General features: G+C 40.6%; 1 protein-coding gene across 4 annotated transcripts in view; it reads left to right on the forward strand.

Annotated features, from left to right (window-relative positions):
* The window catches only part of EXOC2 (exocyst complex component 2), a 274,269-nt gene that overhangs the window by 57,140 nt on the left and 198,673 nt on the right, over positions 1-18,456 (forward strand). For all 4 annotated transcript variants that reach the window (XR_011470289.1, XM_070405830.1, XM_070405831.1 and 1 more), the window contains exon 4: positions 12,675-12,801. Coding sequence is in view for 3 of the 4 variants with exons in the window: in XM_070405830.1 (XP_070261931.1) it covers positions 12,675-12,801 (127 nt within the window). In the remaining variant the exon portion in view is untranslated. The remainder of the gene's footprint in view (positions 1-12,674; positions 12,802-18,456) is intronic.

The raw sequence follows: 18,456 nt of genomic DNA on the forward strand, positions 1-18,456 counted from the left end.
TTCAGTGAGTTGTGTTTTTGTTTTGTTTATGTTTTCATTTTTATGTGCAGAAGCTTTTTAGTTTGATATTGTCCCATTTATTTATTTATTTTTGCTTTTACTTCCTTTGCCTTTGGGATCAAATTCATAAAATCCTCTCTGAGACCCAGGTCATAAGGTTAGTACCTGCCTTTTATGTATTTTAATGTTTTAGGTCTTATATTTATGTATTAGATTTACTTTGTGTTACTTTTTGTGTAAAATAGCAGTGTCACATACCAATCTAGTTTCATTCTTTTGCATGTTGTTTTCTAATTTTCTTATCACCATTTATTGAAGAGCGTTCCTTTTCTCCTCTATATGTTTATGGCTTCTTTGTTGAAAATTAGTTGCCCATACATAAGGGTTTATTTCTGGACTCTCAATTTTGTTCCATTGGTTCATGTATTTGTTTTATTTTGTTTGTTTGCTTTTTTGCAAATACCATGCTGTTTTGATTATTGTAGCTTTGTAGTATCACTTGAAATCAGGGAATGTGATACCTCCAGCTTTGTTCTTTTTCTTCAGAATTGCTTTGGCTATCCAGGGTCTTCTGTGGTTCTATACAAATTTAGGGTTTTTTTTAAGTTCTATTTCTTTGAATAATGCCATTGGATATTGATGGGGATTGCATTAGAGTTGTATATTGCTTTAGGTAATATGCCCATTTAACTATGTTAATTCTTTTAATTCATGAACATGGAATATCTTTCCATTTCTTTCTGTTGTCTTCAATTTCTTTAAACAGTGTCTAATAGTTTTCAGTGTATAGGTCCTTCATATCCTTTAAGTTTATTCCTAGATATTTTATTCTTTTTGTTGCAATTGCAAAATGGAATTGTTTCAATTTTTCCCATGAAATTTAATTGTTAGTATATAGGAATGCAATAATTTTTTTTACACTGTATCCTGCAACTTTATTTTACTTTATTTATTGTTTCTAATACTTATAAAAAATTATGTCCTCTGCAAAAAATGACTATTTTACTTCTTCCCAGTTTGGTGAAAGTGGACATCCTTGTATTGTTCCTGATCTTAGAGGAAAAAGCTTTCAGTTTTTTTACCATTGAGTATATTAGCTGAGGGTTTGTCATATATAGTCTTTATTATGTTTAAGTAATTTCTTCTATACCCATTTTGAGAATTTTATTAATCATAAATGAATGTTGTATCTTGTCAAATGCTTTTCTGTAGTTTTTAATATGATCATATGATAGTTATTGCTTATTTTGTTAATGTGGCATATCACATTCATCAATTTGTATATATTGAACCATCTTTGCACCCCTGGACTGAACCCCAATTGATTGTGATATATTTTTAATGTATTGTAGTATTCAATTTGCTAGTTAATTGTTTAGGCTTTTTGCATCTATATTCATTAGAGATATTGGCCTATAATTTGAGTGTGTATATGTTTTCCTTACCTGTTTTTGGTATCAGGGTAATGTTGACCTCATAAAATGAGTTAGGAATTTTTGCCTCTTTTTTAATATTTTGGAAGAGTGAAAAGGATTGGTATTAAGTTTTCTTTGAATGTTTAGTAGAATTCACTGAATCCATCTGGTCCTGGACTATTACTTTTTGGGAGGTTTTTAATGACTTGAAATTTCCATACTATTGATTAGTTTATTTAGATCTTTTAATTCTTCATGATTCTATCTCGGAAGGTTATATACACACACACACACACACACACACACACACACATATTTTTAACATATTTTTATTGGTGATAGTATTATAGATATGTTCCTTTTTCTTCCCTCCCCCCCCTCCCCCTAGCCCCTACCTATCCCCCCAGGTCTTCACTACCCTATTGCCTGTGTTCATGGGCTATGCATATAAGTATTTAAGTTCTTTGGTTTATCTCTTCTCGTCTCCTCAACCCCACATCAAGGTATGTCAGTCTGATCCATGCCTCCAGGCTTCGGGTCTTATTTTGCTGGTCAGTTCATTCTGTTTATTAGATTCCACAAATAAGTGAGATCATATTATACTTGTCTTTTTCAGATTGGCTTATTTCACTTAGCATAATATTTTTCAGGTCCATTTATGCTGTCTCAAAGGGTAAGAGATCCCTCTTTTTGTACAGCTGCATAGTATTCCATTGTGTAAATGTCCCACAGCGTTTTTATCCACTCATCTACTGATGGGCACTTGGGCTGTTTCCAAATCTTAGCTATTGTAAATAATGCTGCCATGAACGTAGGGGTACATATATTCTTTCTGATTGGTGTTTTGGGGTTTAGGATATGTTCCGAGAAGTGGGATTGCTGGGTCAAAGTGAAGTTCCAATTTTAATTTTTTGAGGAAACTGCATACTGTTTTCCATAGTAGCTGCACCAATATGCATTCTCATCAGCAGTGAACTAGTGTTCCCTTTTCTCCACATCCTCACCAGCACTTGTTGTTTGTTAATTTTTTGATGATAGCCATTCTGAGAGGTGTGAGTTGAAATCTCATTGTGTTTTTAATTTGCATTTCTCTGATGATTAGTGACTTTGAGCATTTTTTCATGTCTCTTGGCCATTTTTATGTCCTCTTTGGAGAAATGTTTATTCAGGTCTACTGCCCATTTTTTAATTGGATTGTTTGTCTTCCTTTTGTTGAGTTGTATGAGTATTTTATATATTTTGGATATTAACCCCTTACCAGATGTATCATTAGCAAGTATGTCCTCCCATTCAGTGGATTCCCTTTTCATTCTGATGGTGGTTTCTTTTGCTATGTAGAAGCCTTTTGATGTAGATCCATTCTTTTATTTTCTCCTAGTTTTCCTTTGCCCTAGACAGTGGTCGGCAAACTGCGGCTCGCAAGCCACATGCGGCTCTTTGGCCCCTTGAGTGTGGCTTTTCCACAAAATACCGACTTCTGCGCATGGGCCACGAAGTTTCAATTGCACTGTACATGCGCGCCTGCATGTGGTATTTTGTGGAAGAGCCACACTCAAAGGGCCAAAGAGCCACATGTGGCTCGTGAGCTGCAGTTTGCCGACCATTGCCCTAGGAGATGTATCCATAGACTTATTGCTACTTGAGATGTCTGAGATTTTACTTCCTATGTTCTCCTCTGAGATTTTTATGGTTTCATGCCTTACATTAAAGGCTTTCATCCATCTTTAGTTTATTCTTATATATGATGTAAGTTGGTGGTTTAGTTTCATCTTTTTGTATGTGTCTGTCTAGTTTTCCCAGCACCACTTGTTGAAGAGACTGTCTTTACTCCACTGTATGTTCTTGCCTCCTTTGTCAAATATTAATCGACCGTAATGGTGTGGGTCATTTTCTGGGGTCTCTGTTCTGATCCATTAGTCTATCTGCCTGTTGTTATACTAGTACTAGGTTGTTTTGGTTACAATGACTTTGTTAGAATAGTTTGATATCCAGTACTGTGATTTCTCCTACTTCGTTCTTCTTTCTCAAGATTGCTGTAGCTATTGGGGGTCTTTTATGGTTCCATATCCATTTTTGGACTGTTTGTTCTAGCTCTGTGAAGTATGCCATTGGTATTTTAATAGGGATTGCGTTGAATCTGTAGATTGCTTTGGGTAGTAGAGACAGTATAATAATTTAATTCTTCCAATCCATGAACATGGTGTATGCTTCCATTTGTTTATATCTTCCTCTCTTTTTTCAATGTCCTATAGTTTTCCAAATACAGAGCTTTTACCCCCAGTTGGTTAAGTTTATTCCTTAGTATCTTATTTTGTTGTTGTTGTTGCAGTGGTAAATGGGGTTTTTTTTTAGTTTCTCTTTTTGAGATTTCATTATTGTTGTATAAAAATGCCATAGATTTGTGGATGTTGATTTTGTATCCTGCTACCTTGCCAAGTTCATTTATTAAGCCTGGTGGTTTCCTGATGGAGTTTTTAGGGTTTTCTTTGTACAATATCATGTCATCTACGAGTAATGACAGTTTTACTTCCTCCTTTCCAATTTGGATGCCTTTTATCTCTTTTTCTACTAGTATTATGTTAAATAAGAGTAGTGAAAGCAGACATCCTTGTCTTGTTATGCCTTTGCAGACAACATATATATATGGCTCGTTTTCTTATCCATTCAGTCACCCTATGTCTTTGGACTGGAGCATTTAATCCATTTGCATTTAAGGTTATTATTGATAGCTATTTATTTATTACCATTTTTATTTTCTTTATGCCTATGTTCCTCTCTCCTTTTCTTCTTCTTCCTCCTCCTCCTCTTCTTCCTCCTCCTCCTCTTCATCTCCTCCCCCTCCTCCCCCTCCTCCTCCTCCTCCTTCTCCTCCTCCTCCTTCCTCCTTCCCCTCCTCTTCCCCTTCCTCCTCCTCCTCCTCCTTCTCCTCCTCTTCCTCCTCCTCCCTTTAATATTTCTTGCACGATGGTAATAATACTCCTTCAACCTACTTTTGTCTGGAAAGCTTTTTATTTCACCTTCAATTTTAAATGATAGCCTTGCTGGATACAGTAGTCTTGGATTTAGGCACTTGCTTTTCATTATATTGAGTACTTCATGCTTCTCCCTTCTGGCCTGAAGTGTTTCTGCTGAGAAGTCATCTGACAGTCTAATGGGAATTCCTTTATAGGTAATTTTCTGTCTCTCTTGCTGCCTTTAAGATTCCTTCTTTGTCTTTAACGTTTGCTATTTTAATTATGACGTGTCTAGGTGTGGGTCTCTTTGGGTTCATCATGATTGGGACTTTCTGTGCCTCCTGAACTCCTGTGACATTTTCCTTCACCAGTTTGGGGAAGTTTTCTGTCATTATTTCTTTAAACAGGTTCTCTGTACCTTGCTCTTCTTCTTTTCCTTCTGGTATTCCTATAATGCAGTTGTTGTTACATAATCATGTTATCCCAGAGATCCTTTAAGCTATCTTCCTGCTTTTTAATTCTCTTTTTTCTATTTTCTGCTATAATTGTGTATTTATTGCTACCTTGTCTTTCAAATTGCTGATTCAGTTCTCTGCTTCATCCAATCTACTTTTAATTTCTTTCAGTGTATTCTTGTTGTCAGATATATCATTTTTCATTTCTGTCTGGTTCTTGTTCATGGCCTCTAGTTCCTTTTTCATGCTTTTGTAATTTGTAATAAATTCTTTAAGCATCTACACTAATAAAATACAAAGATGCTAATTGACCATACCTTCGCTATGCCCTAAGCCACGCCCACCAGCCAATCAGAGCGGCTATATGCAAATTAACCCAACCAAGATGGCGGCCGACAGCCAAGGAGCTGGAGCAAGCAGGTGGCTTGGTTGTCCGGGCAATGGAGGAAGCCAAGCTTCCCGCCAGCCCTGAGCCGGCTGAGGCCTCCGCTCATGGCAACAAAGTTTCAATTATAGAAGACAAATAAATCCCAGGTACCTGCTTCCAGCCAGCCTCCACTGGGAGCTTGGGTGGCTGGGGGTTGTGGCCCAGCCTGCAAACAGCCATCAGCCCCTCACCCAGGCTGGCCACACCCTCATGGGGTGAGGGTCCCCGCTGGGGGGCTTAGCCAGCCTGAAAATGGCCCTCAGCCCCTCACTCAGACTGGCCAGGCACCCCAGCAGGACCCCCCCACCTCCTGAAGGGGCTGTGGCCAGCCTGCAAATGGCCCTCAGCCCCTCACCCAGGATGGCCATGAACCCCAGTGGGGACCCCACACTGAAGGGGCTGTGGCCAGTCTGCAGACAGCCATCAGCCCCTCACCCAGGCTGGCCAGGCACTCCAGGGGGGACCCCCACCCTAAAGGGGCTGTGGCCAGCCTGCAAACAGCCTTCAGCCACTCACCCAGGCTGGCCACACCCTCATGGGGTGAGGGTCCCCGCTGGGGGGCTTGGCCAGTCTGCAAACTGACATCAGCCACTCACCCAGACTGGCCAGGCACCCCAGCAGGACCCCACCACCACCCTGAAGGGGGTGTGGCCAGTCTGAAAATGGCCCTCAGCCCCTCACCCAGGCTGGCCAGGCACCCCAGTGGGGACCCCCACACTGAAGAGGCTGTGGCCAGCCTGCAAACAGCCATCAGCTCCTCACCCAGGCAGGCCAAGCACCCCAGCGGGACCCCCACCCTGAAGGGGCTGAGCCAGCCTGAAAACAGCCATCAGCTCCTCACCAGGGCTGGGCAGGCACTCCTATATAATAAAAGGGTAATATGCAAATTGACCCTAACAGCAGAAAGACTGGGAATGACTGGTCACTATGACACTCACTGACCACCAGGAGACAGATGCTCAATGCAGGAGCTGCCCCCTGGTGGTCAGCGTGCTCCCACAGGGGGAGCTCTGCTCAGCCACAAGCCAGGCTGACAGCTGCCAGTACAGCAGTGGTGGTGGGAGCCTCTCTCGCCTCCTCAGCAGTGCTAAGGTTGTCCAACTGCAGCTTAGGCCCGGTCCCTGCTGGCAAGTGGATATCCCCCAAGGGCTCCCGGGCTGCCAGAGGGATGTCTTACTGCCAGCTTAGGCCGGATTCCCCAGGGAGTGGGCCTAAGCCAGCAGGTGGTCATCCCCCAAGGGGTCCCAGACTGTGAGAGGGCACAGGCCGGGCTGAGGGACCCCCCCCCCGCCCCCCCGCCAGAGCGGACAAATTTTTGTGCACCAGGCCTCTAGTTTTTTTTATAAACATTGCTTTGAACTCTATGTCTGATAGGTTCCTTGCTCCATCTCATTTAGTTCTTTTTCTGGATATTACTTATTTTTCTTCATTTGGGGGGTTGCTTCTTTGTCTCCTTATTTTTGCTGTCCTTTTGCATTTGTTTCTAAGTATTAGATAAAACTGTTAATGCTTCCCAGTCTTTTGGGGATAGCATTATGTAGAAAGTGTCTTGAGGAATCCAGTGGTGTAGTCTCTTGGTTCACCTGGATGCTCTGAAGGAATGCTACTTGTGTGTGTTATTTGGGCTCTCCTGTTGTAACTGGGACTTGATTGTTGATGTCCCATTTGTGGGAGGGATCTCCCCTCTGACGTGTTGCCAGTGAGGTTCAACCCCAACATTGTTGTGCCAGCTGTTTGTTATACAGGTGCCAACAGAACAGAATAAGACACATCAGGAAAACCAAAAATACCACAAAAATCAAATTATTCAATGTATCAACAACAGGAAAGACTAAAAAGGAGGAAGAAGAGAAAGCAAAACAAAGAAAAAATAAAAAGAATACTAAAAGACACGTGACCCAGAGATTCAGAAGGGATATAAAGAAAGAGAAAGAAAGAAGACAAAAAAAAAATATGGCTATATGGAAGCAAAGAGAAAGCTTAAAGAAGTAGTATAGGAGGGGAAAAGAATGGAAACAGAAAATAAATGAAATAATAATAATGAATTTAAAATGTAGTGATAATGGATATAAGATATAGATCCAAAAAAGTAAAATGGGAACAAATGAGAAAAGATAGAAAAATGAAGTAAGAAAAATTAATAACAATAAGAATAGACAAAAGTATAATACAATCAAAGGGAAGAGAGAAATTAGAGATATGCAAGAAAAAAAGAATTAAAATATGGAACAAACAAAAAACAAAAAGTCCACTTACATACCGAAAAACAAAACCACACACGTTCACACACTGCTGTGATATTGAATCTGGTCCCTTGGTGTGTCTGACCTGGTCTCTATGGTGTAGGTCACTGTCCCTTTCTGGCCCTGGGCAACCTGATTGAGGTCTGAAGTTTGAAGCCCCTAGTAGTCCAGTGGGCAGTGACTCATTAGCCCTGAGGCTGGGTCTGCCTCCAATCATATGCCTTAATTGTCCCTGCTCTGAACTATACTCCCTTTCCCCAGGGAGCTGGGCTCTGTGGAGGTATCCTGGTCTTGGCTGGACTTGTGTTGGAGGTGGTACCAGTACCTTGTAGGATGGAGTACTGGGCACTTCCTCTCTTTCTAATGACTCTGCTCTGTCTGGTTTGCTGGCACCTCCTCTCTGTCAATTGAAGGGGCACAGATTTCCTTCCTTGGACTGTTCCCCCTTGCTGCAGATTGGGTCAGAAGTACCTGTTTTGCCGGTAGGATAGAGGGAACTCCCCTGTGTTCCAGGTGGGAAGGGCTGATCTCCCTCCTGGACCTACTGTCTAGCCCCCTTTCTGCTCACCAACGCATGTTCCCACAAGAAATAAAGGGCCCCTCAGATTCAATGTTAAGTGTGTCCTTCCACACCTGTCCAGTTCTCTAGATTACTGTTTTCTGTATCAGTAATTCACTCCTCTGTCTGGTCAGCTCTATTGCCTAACCTTGCTAGTTCATTATTCTTTGTTTTTATGATTTCTTCAGCTGCAGAATTTATGTTTTGTTCTCTTTTAGTTTCAGTCTCTTTGGTGAATATATCTTTTGTTCATATATTTTATTTCTGAGATCACTGAATTGCTTTTCTGAGTTTTCTTATCCTTGAGTTCTTTTAGAACTGCAATCTTGAATTCTCTGTTATTTAAATCACAGTGTTTCCTGTCTTAAGTTTATTTTCTGGAGATTTTTAATTTTCTTTCTGACCTCCCTTGTTACCTTGGTTATTCATTGTACTTGGTGGATTATTTCTCCGCCTGCGCATTTGTGGGAATGAAAACTTTTAAAAAAAGTATTTTATATCAGTGTTTAGCAGGTTGATAAGTAGATTTCTTTCTTTTGTTTTACAGTAGGTGGTGCTAAAGCACAAGTTTTTATTTTCTCTGCACTGCTGGGGCTTCTAGGATCTTTGTGCAGCATTATAGCCTGGGCCATGGAATATTCCTGGTATTTCCTGAGGAGGTGGGGTAACCTTGCCCAACCTGAGTCTTGGGGCAACACTCCCATGGATTCAAAGTGGTGGGCTGTGGGTCTTCTGAATGTTCTCAGTGCTTCATTCAGATAGCCAGAAGCTGCCAGTCAAGCTGTTCTGTCTGAGTTGACCCCAGCTGCCTCAACCTAGGACCTAGTTGTATAGAGATGGGTGCAATAGGGTTTGGTGGGGAAGTGGTTTCATGAATCCAAGGTTCTGCTCTTCCTTGTGTAATTAGCTACAATGAGTACAGACCACTTACTCTGGAAGTTTTTTCAGCTCTTTAAAGATCTTCCAAGTAAGGATTTCTGCCTGTCAGGCAGGCCACAGGTGTGGGCAGGTTCCCGCATATGAGAAATCCTTTGTCTGGTACTGGCTGGCTGTGGTGTTCTTTGACTTTGCACAATTTCTCTGCCCCTGACTCTGGGCCCAGCCTCAATGTCTGTCAGCCACTGAGGCCCCATTGCTGTGTCTGCCCTTCCTTTTTGTCCAGTGGTGATAGTACTTCACCCCTTCACTATCAAGAAGCCTCCACAAGTAGTGCCCAGAACTTCCATCTCTGTCTTGTCCCCTCCCTCTCCTGTCTCCATTGTTAACTGAGATGCACCCTTTAGATGTCTCAATGCACAATGTGTTTCTGTGTTATCAGGGAATCAATCCTTTGTTGAATTATAGCTGTCTAATTTATAACTTTAAGGGGAGAGACCTTGACTGTCATGTATTGGCTGCCATGCTGCTAACCAATACTTTTTATTTTTCTCATAGCTATTGCTAAGCATGGCCATCCCTCTCTTAAAATAATAATGTCATATTTATTTATTTTTTGGTTCTATACTATCTTGCACTTGGTTAGTACTTAATTAATCTATATATACTACAGGCCCGGTGCATGAAATTTGCTCACGGGTAGGTTCCCTAGGCCTGGCTGGTGATCAGGTCTGATTGGGGCTTTCCAGCTGCCGGCCAGGGCCTTCCTTCATTCTGCACCACCCCCTAGTGGTCAGTGCACGTCATAGCAAGTGAACAAACTTCCCGTCTCCTGGTCGAACTCCTGAGTGGACACTTTGCATATTAGTCTTTTATATCTATAATAATAAAAGCATAATATGCTAATTAGACCGGACGTCCTTCCAGATGAAGCCGGGGCTGCGAGGGAAGCCCAGGTCCCAGGTGCTGGAGAGAAGCCTGGGTCCTGGTTGCCAGAGGGAAGCCGGTAATGGTAGTCAGGTAAGGAAGGCCTACTCTTGCACTGATTTAGTGCCTCGGGCCTCTAGTATATAGATAAAAGCCTAAGCGACCGCTCGACCTGTAGCTATGACATGCACTGACTACCAGTGGGCAGACGCTCAATGCAGAAGCTTCCCCCTGGTGGTGAGTACTCTCCCACAGTGGGAGCTCCGCTCAGCTGACCAAAAGGCACCAGACCCTGGGCTCATGGCTGGTGAGCGCTGCTGTGGCAGTGCGAGCCTCTCCCGAGGACACTCCTCCTACATGCCCCTCCCCCATACGGACCAGGATTGGGACTGACTGGGTGCGAACCTGTGGCTGCTTTTCACTCATGGGTGCACGGGTATCGCCCTAGGGCAGGCACACGGAGACCGCAGTGGAGTGGCAGCAAGTCTACAGAGTGATGGCAGCGGCAGGCGCAGTGGGGCTGGGATGAGCAGGAGCAGCGCTGCGCCCAGCCTGGCTCGGGCTCTTCCCTGGCTGGCTGCCGCTTTGCACACTAGTACATCCCTCAGGGGATGTAGGACTGCCAGTTTCGGACAGTCCCCGCAGGCCAGGCCGAGGGACCCCACCGGTGCATCAATCTGTGCACTGGGCCTCTAGTATTTGTATAATGTAGGAATATCAGCGGTGCAATTAAATTAAACTCAGGCTGTACTTTTGGTATAGAAAAGTAAATAATTTTATAAATTGTTTTTGTTTTCTATCTGAGGGTATAGAGTTTTTCTGCAGCAGTATCTTCCTTAAATTCCTAGATATTTTTTATAAATAGAAATTTAAGGAATTTAGGGGAAATTGAAAATGGAATTTATATATGTACATGCATACATATGTATGTCATATATAGTAAAGAGGTAATATGCAAATTAACCCTCACGCCCTCACAGTATGGCTGCCTATGACCAGGCCGACAGGGACGTTAGTGAGGGACCACCAAACGACTGAACAAGCAGGCTGCGTGGGGCGATCAGGCTGGCAGGGGTGTTAGTGAGGGACGACTGAACAAGCAGACTGCATGGGGCGACCAGGCCGGCGGGGGTTCCGTGAAGGGTGACCCGGCCGGCAGGGGGGCAGTTAGGGGCGACCAGGCCAGCAGGGGGGCAGTTGGGAGCAACTAGGCTGATAGAGGTGGGCAGTTGGGGGCGACAGTTGGGGGTGACCAGGCCAGCAGAGGGGGGCAGTAAGAGGTGACCAGGCTGGTGGGGGGGAAGTTAGGGGTGTCCAGGTCGGTATGGGGGTGTGCAGTTGTGGGTGACTAGGCTGGCAGGGGGGGGCATTTAGGGGCGACCAGGCCATCAGAGGGGGGCAGTTGGGGCAACCAGGCTGGCAGGGGGGCCAGTAAGGGGTGACCAGGCCAGCAAGGGAGCAGTAAGGAGCGACTAGGATGGCAGGGAGGGGGCAGTTGGGGGCAACCTGGCTGGCAGCAGGGGGCAGTTAGGGGTGACTAGGCTGGCACACAGTCAGTGAGGGGGCGATCAGGCTGGCAGGGGGGCAGTTAGGGGTGACAAGGCAAGTAGGCAGTTGAGCGATTAGGAGCCAGCGGGCCAGGATTGTGAGAGGGATGTCCGACTGCCTGGTTCATTTCCCCATTTTCCCTAGGGATCGGGCCTAAACCGGGAGTCGGACATCGCCCAAGGGGGCATGTATTGGAGAGGGTGCAGGCTGAGCTGAGGGGACACCCCCACCCATGTGCACGAATTTCATGCACTGGGTCTCTAATATATGTATAATATCACTGTTTTTATTTACTCATTTTTCTATTACATTTTTAAAAATGGAACTGTGAAGTTAAATGAGGAACTTTAAACATTTTGACAGAATCCAGCATCATTTTATGTGATTTTTATACAGCAGACAAAGAAAACTTAATGAAATTACTAATTTTATTCTGATTTTTCTCGTCAGAGCCTAGCATAGTGTAGGTTCAATAAAGGCTTATCTATCTGAACTTGAAGTATCTGGACTTGAGTATAACCTCTCATAGAGTCTCCTGTTGGATTGTGGAAGAAATGTGGGTACTGATAAAATTAGTGGATCACAAAGGGTCATACATCTAGAAGTTGCCTGGCATCAAATATCCTTCCTTCATGAAGCCTTCTCAGCCCTCAGCCGCTCCTCTCTGCTCACTGGCACTTTGTCCATTTTCTCTTGTAACCCAGGTCCTGAGGTGGTAAACTAGTAAGTTATATGCCAAGATGAATGACAAAGAGCCCAGAAGAGGATACAAAACTATTTTCAGAGGTCATATTTTTTTCACAGATGCTGCTCAGTCATAGTTTCTAAATCTGAGTCAATTCCATTACACAAGCTATGTATTCCTTGGAAGGTGTTTTGAGTAGTTTCTTTATATAAGGAATTGTTGTATATATTGTAGAATTTACCAAATTAATTGTACTTTTTTTTGGTAAAAATACATTAATTTTAGCAGAACTTTTTATCAGAGGCTTAATTTGTCTTTTCTATTGAGTAATGTACAACAAAACCATTTGCCAAGAGGTATTATTTTTGTCATTTTAAAAATAGATTTTAGTATTTGATTTGATTTTTTGGACTTTAGTGTTTTTAATTAAACCACCAGACATTTAAAAAAAAAATTAGAGCCTCTTTATCCTCAAATCTCGTAAAAATTACCTTAGATCCTTAAAAAATAAAGCAGTTTGCAAAAACATAGAAAGTACCTGGAGGTGTCTGTATTTTACTAAGGATGTACTCCTCATTTTGGTAGGTATTTTGGACCAGTCTGCTGTGTGGGTTGATGAAATGAATTATTATGATATGCGTACCGACAGGAATAAAGGAATTCCTCCCTTGTCCCTACGTCCTGCTAATCCACTTGGCATTGAGATTGAAAAGTGAGTACCCTTTTCCCTTCAGTTTTTTTTTTGTTTTTGTTTTTGTTTTTTTCAATTGGTAAGAGGTTTTATATACTTAGTCAAACTCTGGAAACATCAGGTTATTTCTGAAGCCTGGTCAACTTTGCTGCCAATGAAGTTCCCATTATTGAAAACTTTTGACACAAACAACTTCTCTCTTTAGTTTTTTAATTTACATTTTGTGAAGAAGAAAAATATATTTTAATCACTAATACTTATTTTTAATCTCTAATACTTTAAGAAATCGAAGTATAGTTTACATACAGTATTATATTAGTTTCAAGTTAACAACATAGTGATTTGATATCTATATATACTTGCAAAGTGATTACCGTGACAAGTCTAGTAACCTTCTGTCACCATACAATGTTATTTTGATGTTCTCTGTATTCCCTATGCTGTACATTACATCCTATGATTTATTTATTTTGTAACTGAAACTTTGTATACCTCTTAATCACTCCACTTTTTCTGCACATATCCCCAGTCTTCTCCCCTCTGACAACCATCAGTTTGTTCTTTGTATCTATGTGTCTGTTCTATTTTGTTTATTTAGTTTTTAGAGTCCACACATAGATGAAAGCTTTGTCTTTCTATGTCTGGCTTTTTCACTTAGCATAGTACCTTCTAGGTCTATCTATGTTGTTACAAGTGGCAAGACTCATTCTTTTTTATGGCTGAGTAATATTCCATTTTTTTTAAATCCTCACCCGAGAATATGTTTATTGATTTTAGAGAGAGAGAGGAAGGGAGGGAGAGAGAAAAAGAAACATTGATGTGAGGGAGAAACATTGATCAGTTGCTTCACATATGCACCTCAACTGGGATGGAACCTGCAGCCTTTTAGTGTATGGGCCAATGCTTCAACCAACTCAGCCACCCGGCCAGGGCTCCATTGTGTATGTGTATGTATATATACACCATATCTCCTTTATCCCCTGTCCATTGATGGACACTTAGGTTACTTTTATATCTTGGCTTTTGTCAATAATGCTGCAATAAAAATAGGGATGCATATACTGTTTTTCATAGTAGCTGCACAGTTTACAGTTCCATAGCACTTGTTATTTGCATAACTAGTACTTTCAATAATAAGAGAATTAATGCATTTTCTGGAGTTGGTAAGTTTAAATATTTAGATGGTACTTGAAATAAAAGATTTTCCATGTGCTTGGTATTTTTGAAAAATTTTTAGAGTAATTAAGCCCATTGTAGTCTTTCATTTTGTTTTAAACCTTTGCCTATAATTCATACTTAATTTAGACTTACTTCACTAGAATTGTGGCAGGTGATCTCTTTCAAGATGTCTTGTAATCAAATCTAGAATTTTCTTAATCCCTAGAATAATGTTTTTAGTAACTTTTATAATTAGTACCTTTATCCTTAAATCTTACTTAATCACTTCTTCTAACACCTTAATTGTGTCTTATTTTCTCGTCTTAGTGATTCTGCTTATGAAGTGATGTACAGTGTGTTTCTCTATAAACACTCACTGAAGGTGACAGATTCGTTGTTAACATTTTAACCATAGCTCTATTTTAGGTTTTTCTATGAATGAAGAAAATTCTCCACTAATCTATATATTTAACTTTGAAGCCTACACTTGAACATCATTAGTAATTCAAATACCACGCTTCTTTTTCACCTGCTGGGGTTTACCCCTAGCTGAGAAGAAGGCATTAAGTGTTTGTCTTGGGACATTATCATGTGTTGAACCATCCTGGGGTGTAACAGCATTGAGTGAGCTTGGGCTGTTCTAGGTCACATCTTTGAAACTCTTTGGCTGTATGGGTCATTCTGGAGCTGTTTTAAGGATTTCAGTGCTCTATAAGTTAAGAGTTTAAGAATCAAGAAAGTCCAGAAAACAATGCTAATCGCTAGATATTTATTTGAGCACAGTTCAAACATGAATAGATTTTGTAGTTTATTATAAAACTTTTAATGGCCTGCTTCAATACTCTCAAAAGCCAGTTAATTTCATTCCAAGGTCTACCACAAAAGAAGTGTAGAGCAGGAGGGCCCTTTTAATTGTTCTTTCATAAAGATCCATTTTTATATATGGGCACAGGAGTATAAGAATATCGTATGAATTTTGTACAACTGTAAGACAAAACTCTCAAAGTTAGGTTCAAGTTAGATGTTTACTATCATAAAATGAATTTCTTTAAATTTTAGTTTGGCATAAAACCTATCCCCGCTTTTGATCTTTTTACTTTCTCATGTCCTCTTACCTTTTGTCTTTATTGTTCCTGTTATTGCTGTTACCCACGAAGATGTTTGGCTTGAACTCTCTCCAATAGTATTTTTAAAAATATGTATATTTTTATTGATAACAGAGAGGAAAGGAGAGGGAGAGAGAGAGAGAAAATATCAGTGATGAGAGAGAATCATTGATCAGCCCCTCCTGCATGTCCCACACTGGTGATCGAGCCTAAAACCCAGGCATGTGCCCTGACCAGGAATCGAACCATGATCTTCTGGTTCATAGGTTGATGCTCAACCCCTGAGCCAAACTGGCCAAACTCTAATAGCATTTAAAAAAAACTGGTTTCAGAAAAATAATACACATTCCTTTGATAATTTAGTGCCAGGAATAATGGCACTAAAAGTACTCAGCTCTTTAAAATTTTTCTTTTCTTTGAGAGGTAGTCCAATTTAGTCTGGAGACAAACTCTCTCAGTTTAAATCATAGCTCTAGCACTTATTGGCAGTATGCTTTGAGCAGGTTATTTAACTTCCTTTTGCTTTAGTTGGAGTGCCTGTGTTATAAGGTGCTTGTGAGGAGTCAGTGAGTGAATAGTGCCTTAGAATGGTGTCTCGCTCATAGCAAGTGTTTCATAAATGTTAGTCATTATTACCACGATTTTTTGCTCTTCATATACTACTCTATTCAGTTTTCTACCACTTAGAAAAAGAAACTCTTTTTTTAATGACTATTAAGATGTTAGGATAATAAATTGTATTTAAATCTTAAGAGAATATTATGTATTGTAATTCAAAGAGAGCTTAAATCGTGATAAAATTAGCAATGATATTTATTTTGAGCTGTTTCTTAAGTTTGAGTAATAGTAACTCAGCCATCAGCTAATTAAAGTTTAGTTTTTGAAAAGGTAAAGACATGATTCATACATATATAAAATGAACCATGTGTCAGAGCTTTCATTAGTTCATTAGTTAATGAGAAAACCAGTTCAAAGGGAATTCCACAGAACGTACATGAATGCTAAAAAATGCAAAACTGGTCACTTCTACTGCATTGTAATTAGTTGCATCTTCACTTGACAGGTATTTCTGTGGCCAGGGATCTCCACTCACCATCAGTCCTCTACAAGTTAACTTCTGTTGTTGTTTTTTTTTTTTTTGTTTTTTTTTTAACAGAATTGGAAAATAGAGACAAAGAAAGGCAAAGCTATCTCTAGAAACAGGAAACACTGAAAGTGCCCTCCAGACAGGGAAAGGAAATCCAGTAACCATTTTTCTCTGTTTAAAGTTTTTATAATTTTCCCACTCGAAAGAAAGAAATAGACATACGAGGAAACAGGAAAATAAAGGTGAAAGTGGGAAGAGTTATATAAACCAAGAGAAGAGAATGTTTTTGATCAGAAAAATGCTCAATGTATTTTTAAATACTGCCAGAAAGAATGCACTTATTTTATTGAACTTTGACCTTGGATAGGGAGGTCTTATTTTAGAAAAAGAAGAGAACAGGAAAGGAAAAACATATATTATAACACTGTTGGTATAGGTTTCATTTCCCTGATTCATTATATTTTAGTAAAAGCTTTGATCTCCAAAGAGAATGGTGTTACATTTAGATTAGAATCCCTAAGAGCATTTTTAAACTGTCCCTCTTATTTCTGCTTATTAATGTCTTTTGGAGGTTTCTTTTATAATTAAAAGGCTGCAGAGGACCTATTTTTAATATTTTTAAAATGTCATTAGAGAAAAGATTACAAGGTTTTAATTTTATATTACTTGCTTGTTGAAATATATTAATAGAGAAGTTTTAAAGAATTATGACTGCCTGTTATAAAATACTCTACTGTGATCCTAATGGATTATCAGATTAAAGTGTTGATAAGACCCCCTTTGGAAGATGAATCAGCTCCTGGGAATTGCATCATGAATGTTTATGGAAATTATCTTCAGCTGAAAGTCATGTACAGTCTGAAACAATGAGGGGTCCTGTAGGGTTGGACAGTTCATCTGAATATGAAAAAGCAAGTGAGAATAAGAGTATATAGTTTTCCTGTTACAATTTGACTTTCCAATAAAAAGAAAAAGTGACCACTTTTCTTGCTACATGTGTGTCAGAATTTAATAAATATTTTATTGGTGTACCTAACATGTATACTGTCCTATTTCAGCACACAAGTTTAACAACTGGCATTTAGTGGCCTGCCTCCACTGCTAATTTGTTCATATTCCTAAATTTTTAACTGATGTTTTGCACACATGGTGCCTTGATACTTATAAAAGTGTTACTAATTGCCCAGAAAAAAATAACTTCACTTTGAACTGAGACTAGGATTTGCTTGTAAAAAGTACTTGAGGATATGTTTTAGAGATTGGAAGGGGGAGAGACAGAAAAATATCGATGTGAGAGACAAACATTGATCAGTTGCCTCCTGTATGCACCCAGACTACAACCTTTTTGGTGCTTGGGATGACACTCCAGCCAACTGAGCCATCCAGCCAGGGCTATTTATTATACTGATTGTCACAAATATATGTGTTCTTGCATGGTTTAGTGGAGACAAACTATTTAAACTGAAAAAGAAGGTAAAATCAGGTTTGTATTAAATAAAGCCTTTAGTAGTTTTCCTCTCTTAAAAATAACATTTGCCTAATATGAGGATATGTATAAATAATGTTTCTAGAGATAGTATATATTTGGGAGTGAGGGCATAAAAATAGAGCTTTTCCTCTGTTTTTGTATAATCTCCAACTTTTTTTGTGAAACTGTTACCTGGGAATGGCTATCTAGAGTAGTCAATTGGTGTACCACTATTATCTGTTTTATTTCCACACTAGAGGCCCGGTGCATGAAATTTTATGCACTGGCAGGGGGCGGGGTGGAGGCGCCTCAGCCTGGCCTGCACCCTCTCGCAGTCGGGGACCACTCAGGGGATGTCCGACTGCCGGCTTAGGCCCTCTCGTAGGCCGGAACCCCTTGCTCCTTACAGCCCGCCTGAAATAAGAAGCCGAGCTCGTGGCTGGCAAGCACAGCAGTGGTGGCGGGAGCCTCTCCCGCCTCTGCGGCAGTGCTAAGGAACAGTGACCTAGGCTTTTGGCTGAGCGGTGCTCCCCCTATGGGGGCGTACTGACTTCCTGCATTGAGCGTCTGCCCCCCTAGTGTTCAGTGCACGTCATAGCGACTGGTTATTTCGCTGTTCGGTTGATTTGCATATTAGGGTTTTATTATATAGGTTGGGCTTTATAGGCAAAACAAATCTGATTTGCTTCTCTTCAATTTGGCTTTCCAGTAAAAAGAAAAAGTGACCACTTTTCTTGCTACATTTAGAGAACAAAGAAAGGTGGCTAAATAATTCTTTGCAAGAGAGGAGCCTTGGATAAATTTACCTTTTAGAAATTTCACTAAAACAAATTTGTGGGGTATGATAAAGTGCTTAA

Source organism: Myotis yumanensis, unplaced genomic scaffold (genome assembly GCF_028538775.1).
Source record: "Myotis yumanensis isolate MYYU_CA2020_CCGP unplaced genomic scaffold, mMyoYum1.0.hap1 SCAF_2, whole genome shotgun sequence".
NCBI lineage: Eukaryota > Metazoa > Chordata > Mammalia > Chiroptera > Vespertilionidae > Myotis > Myotis yumanensis.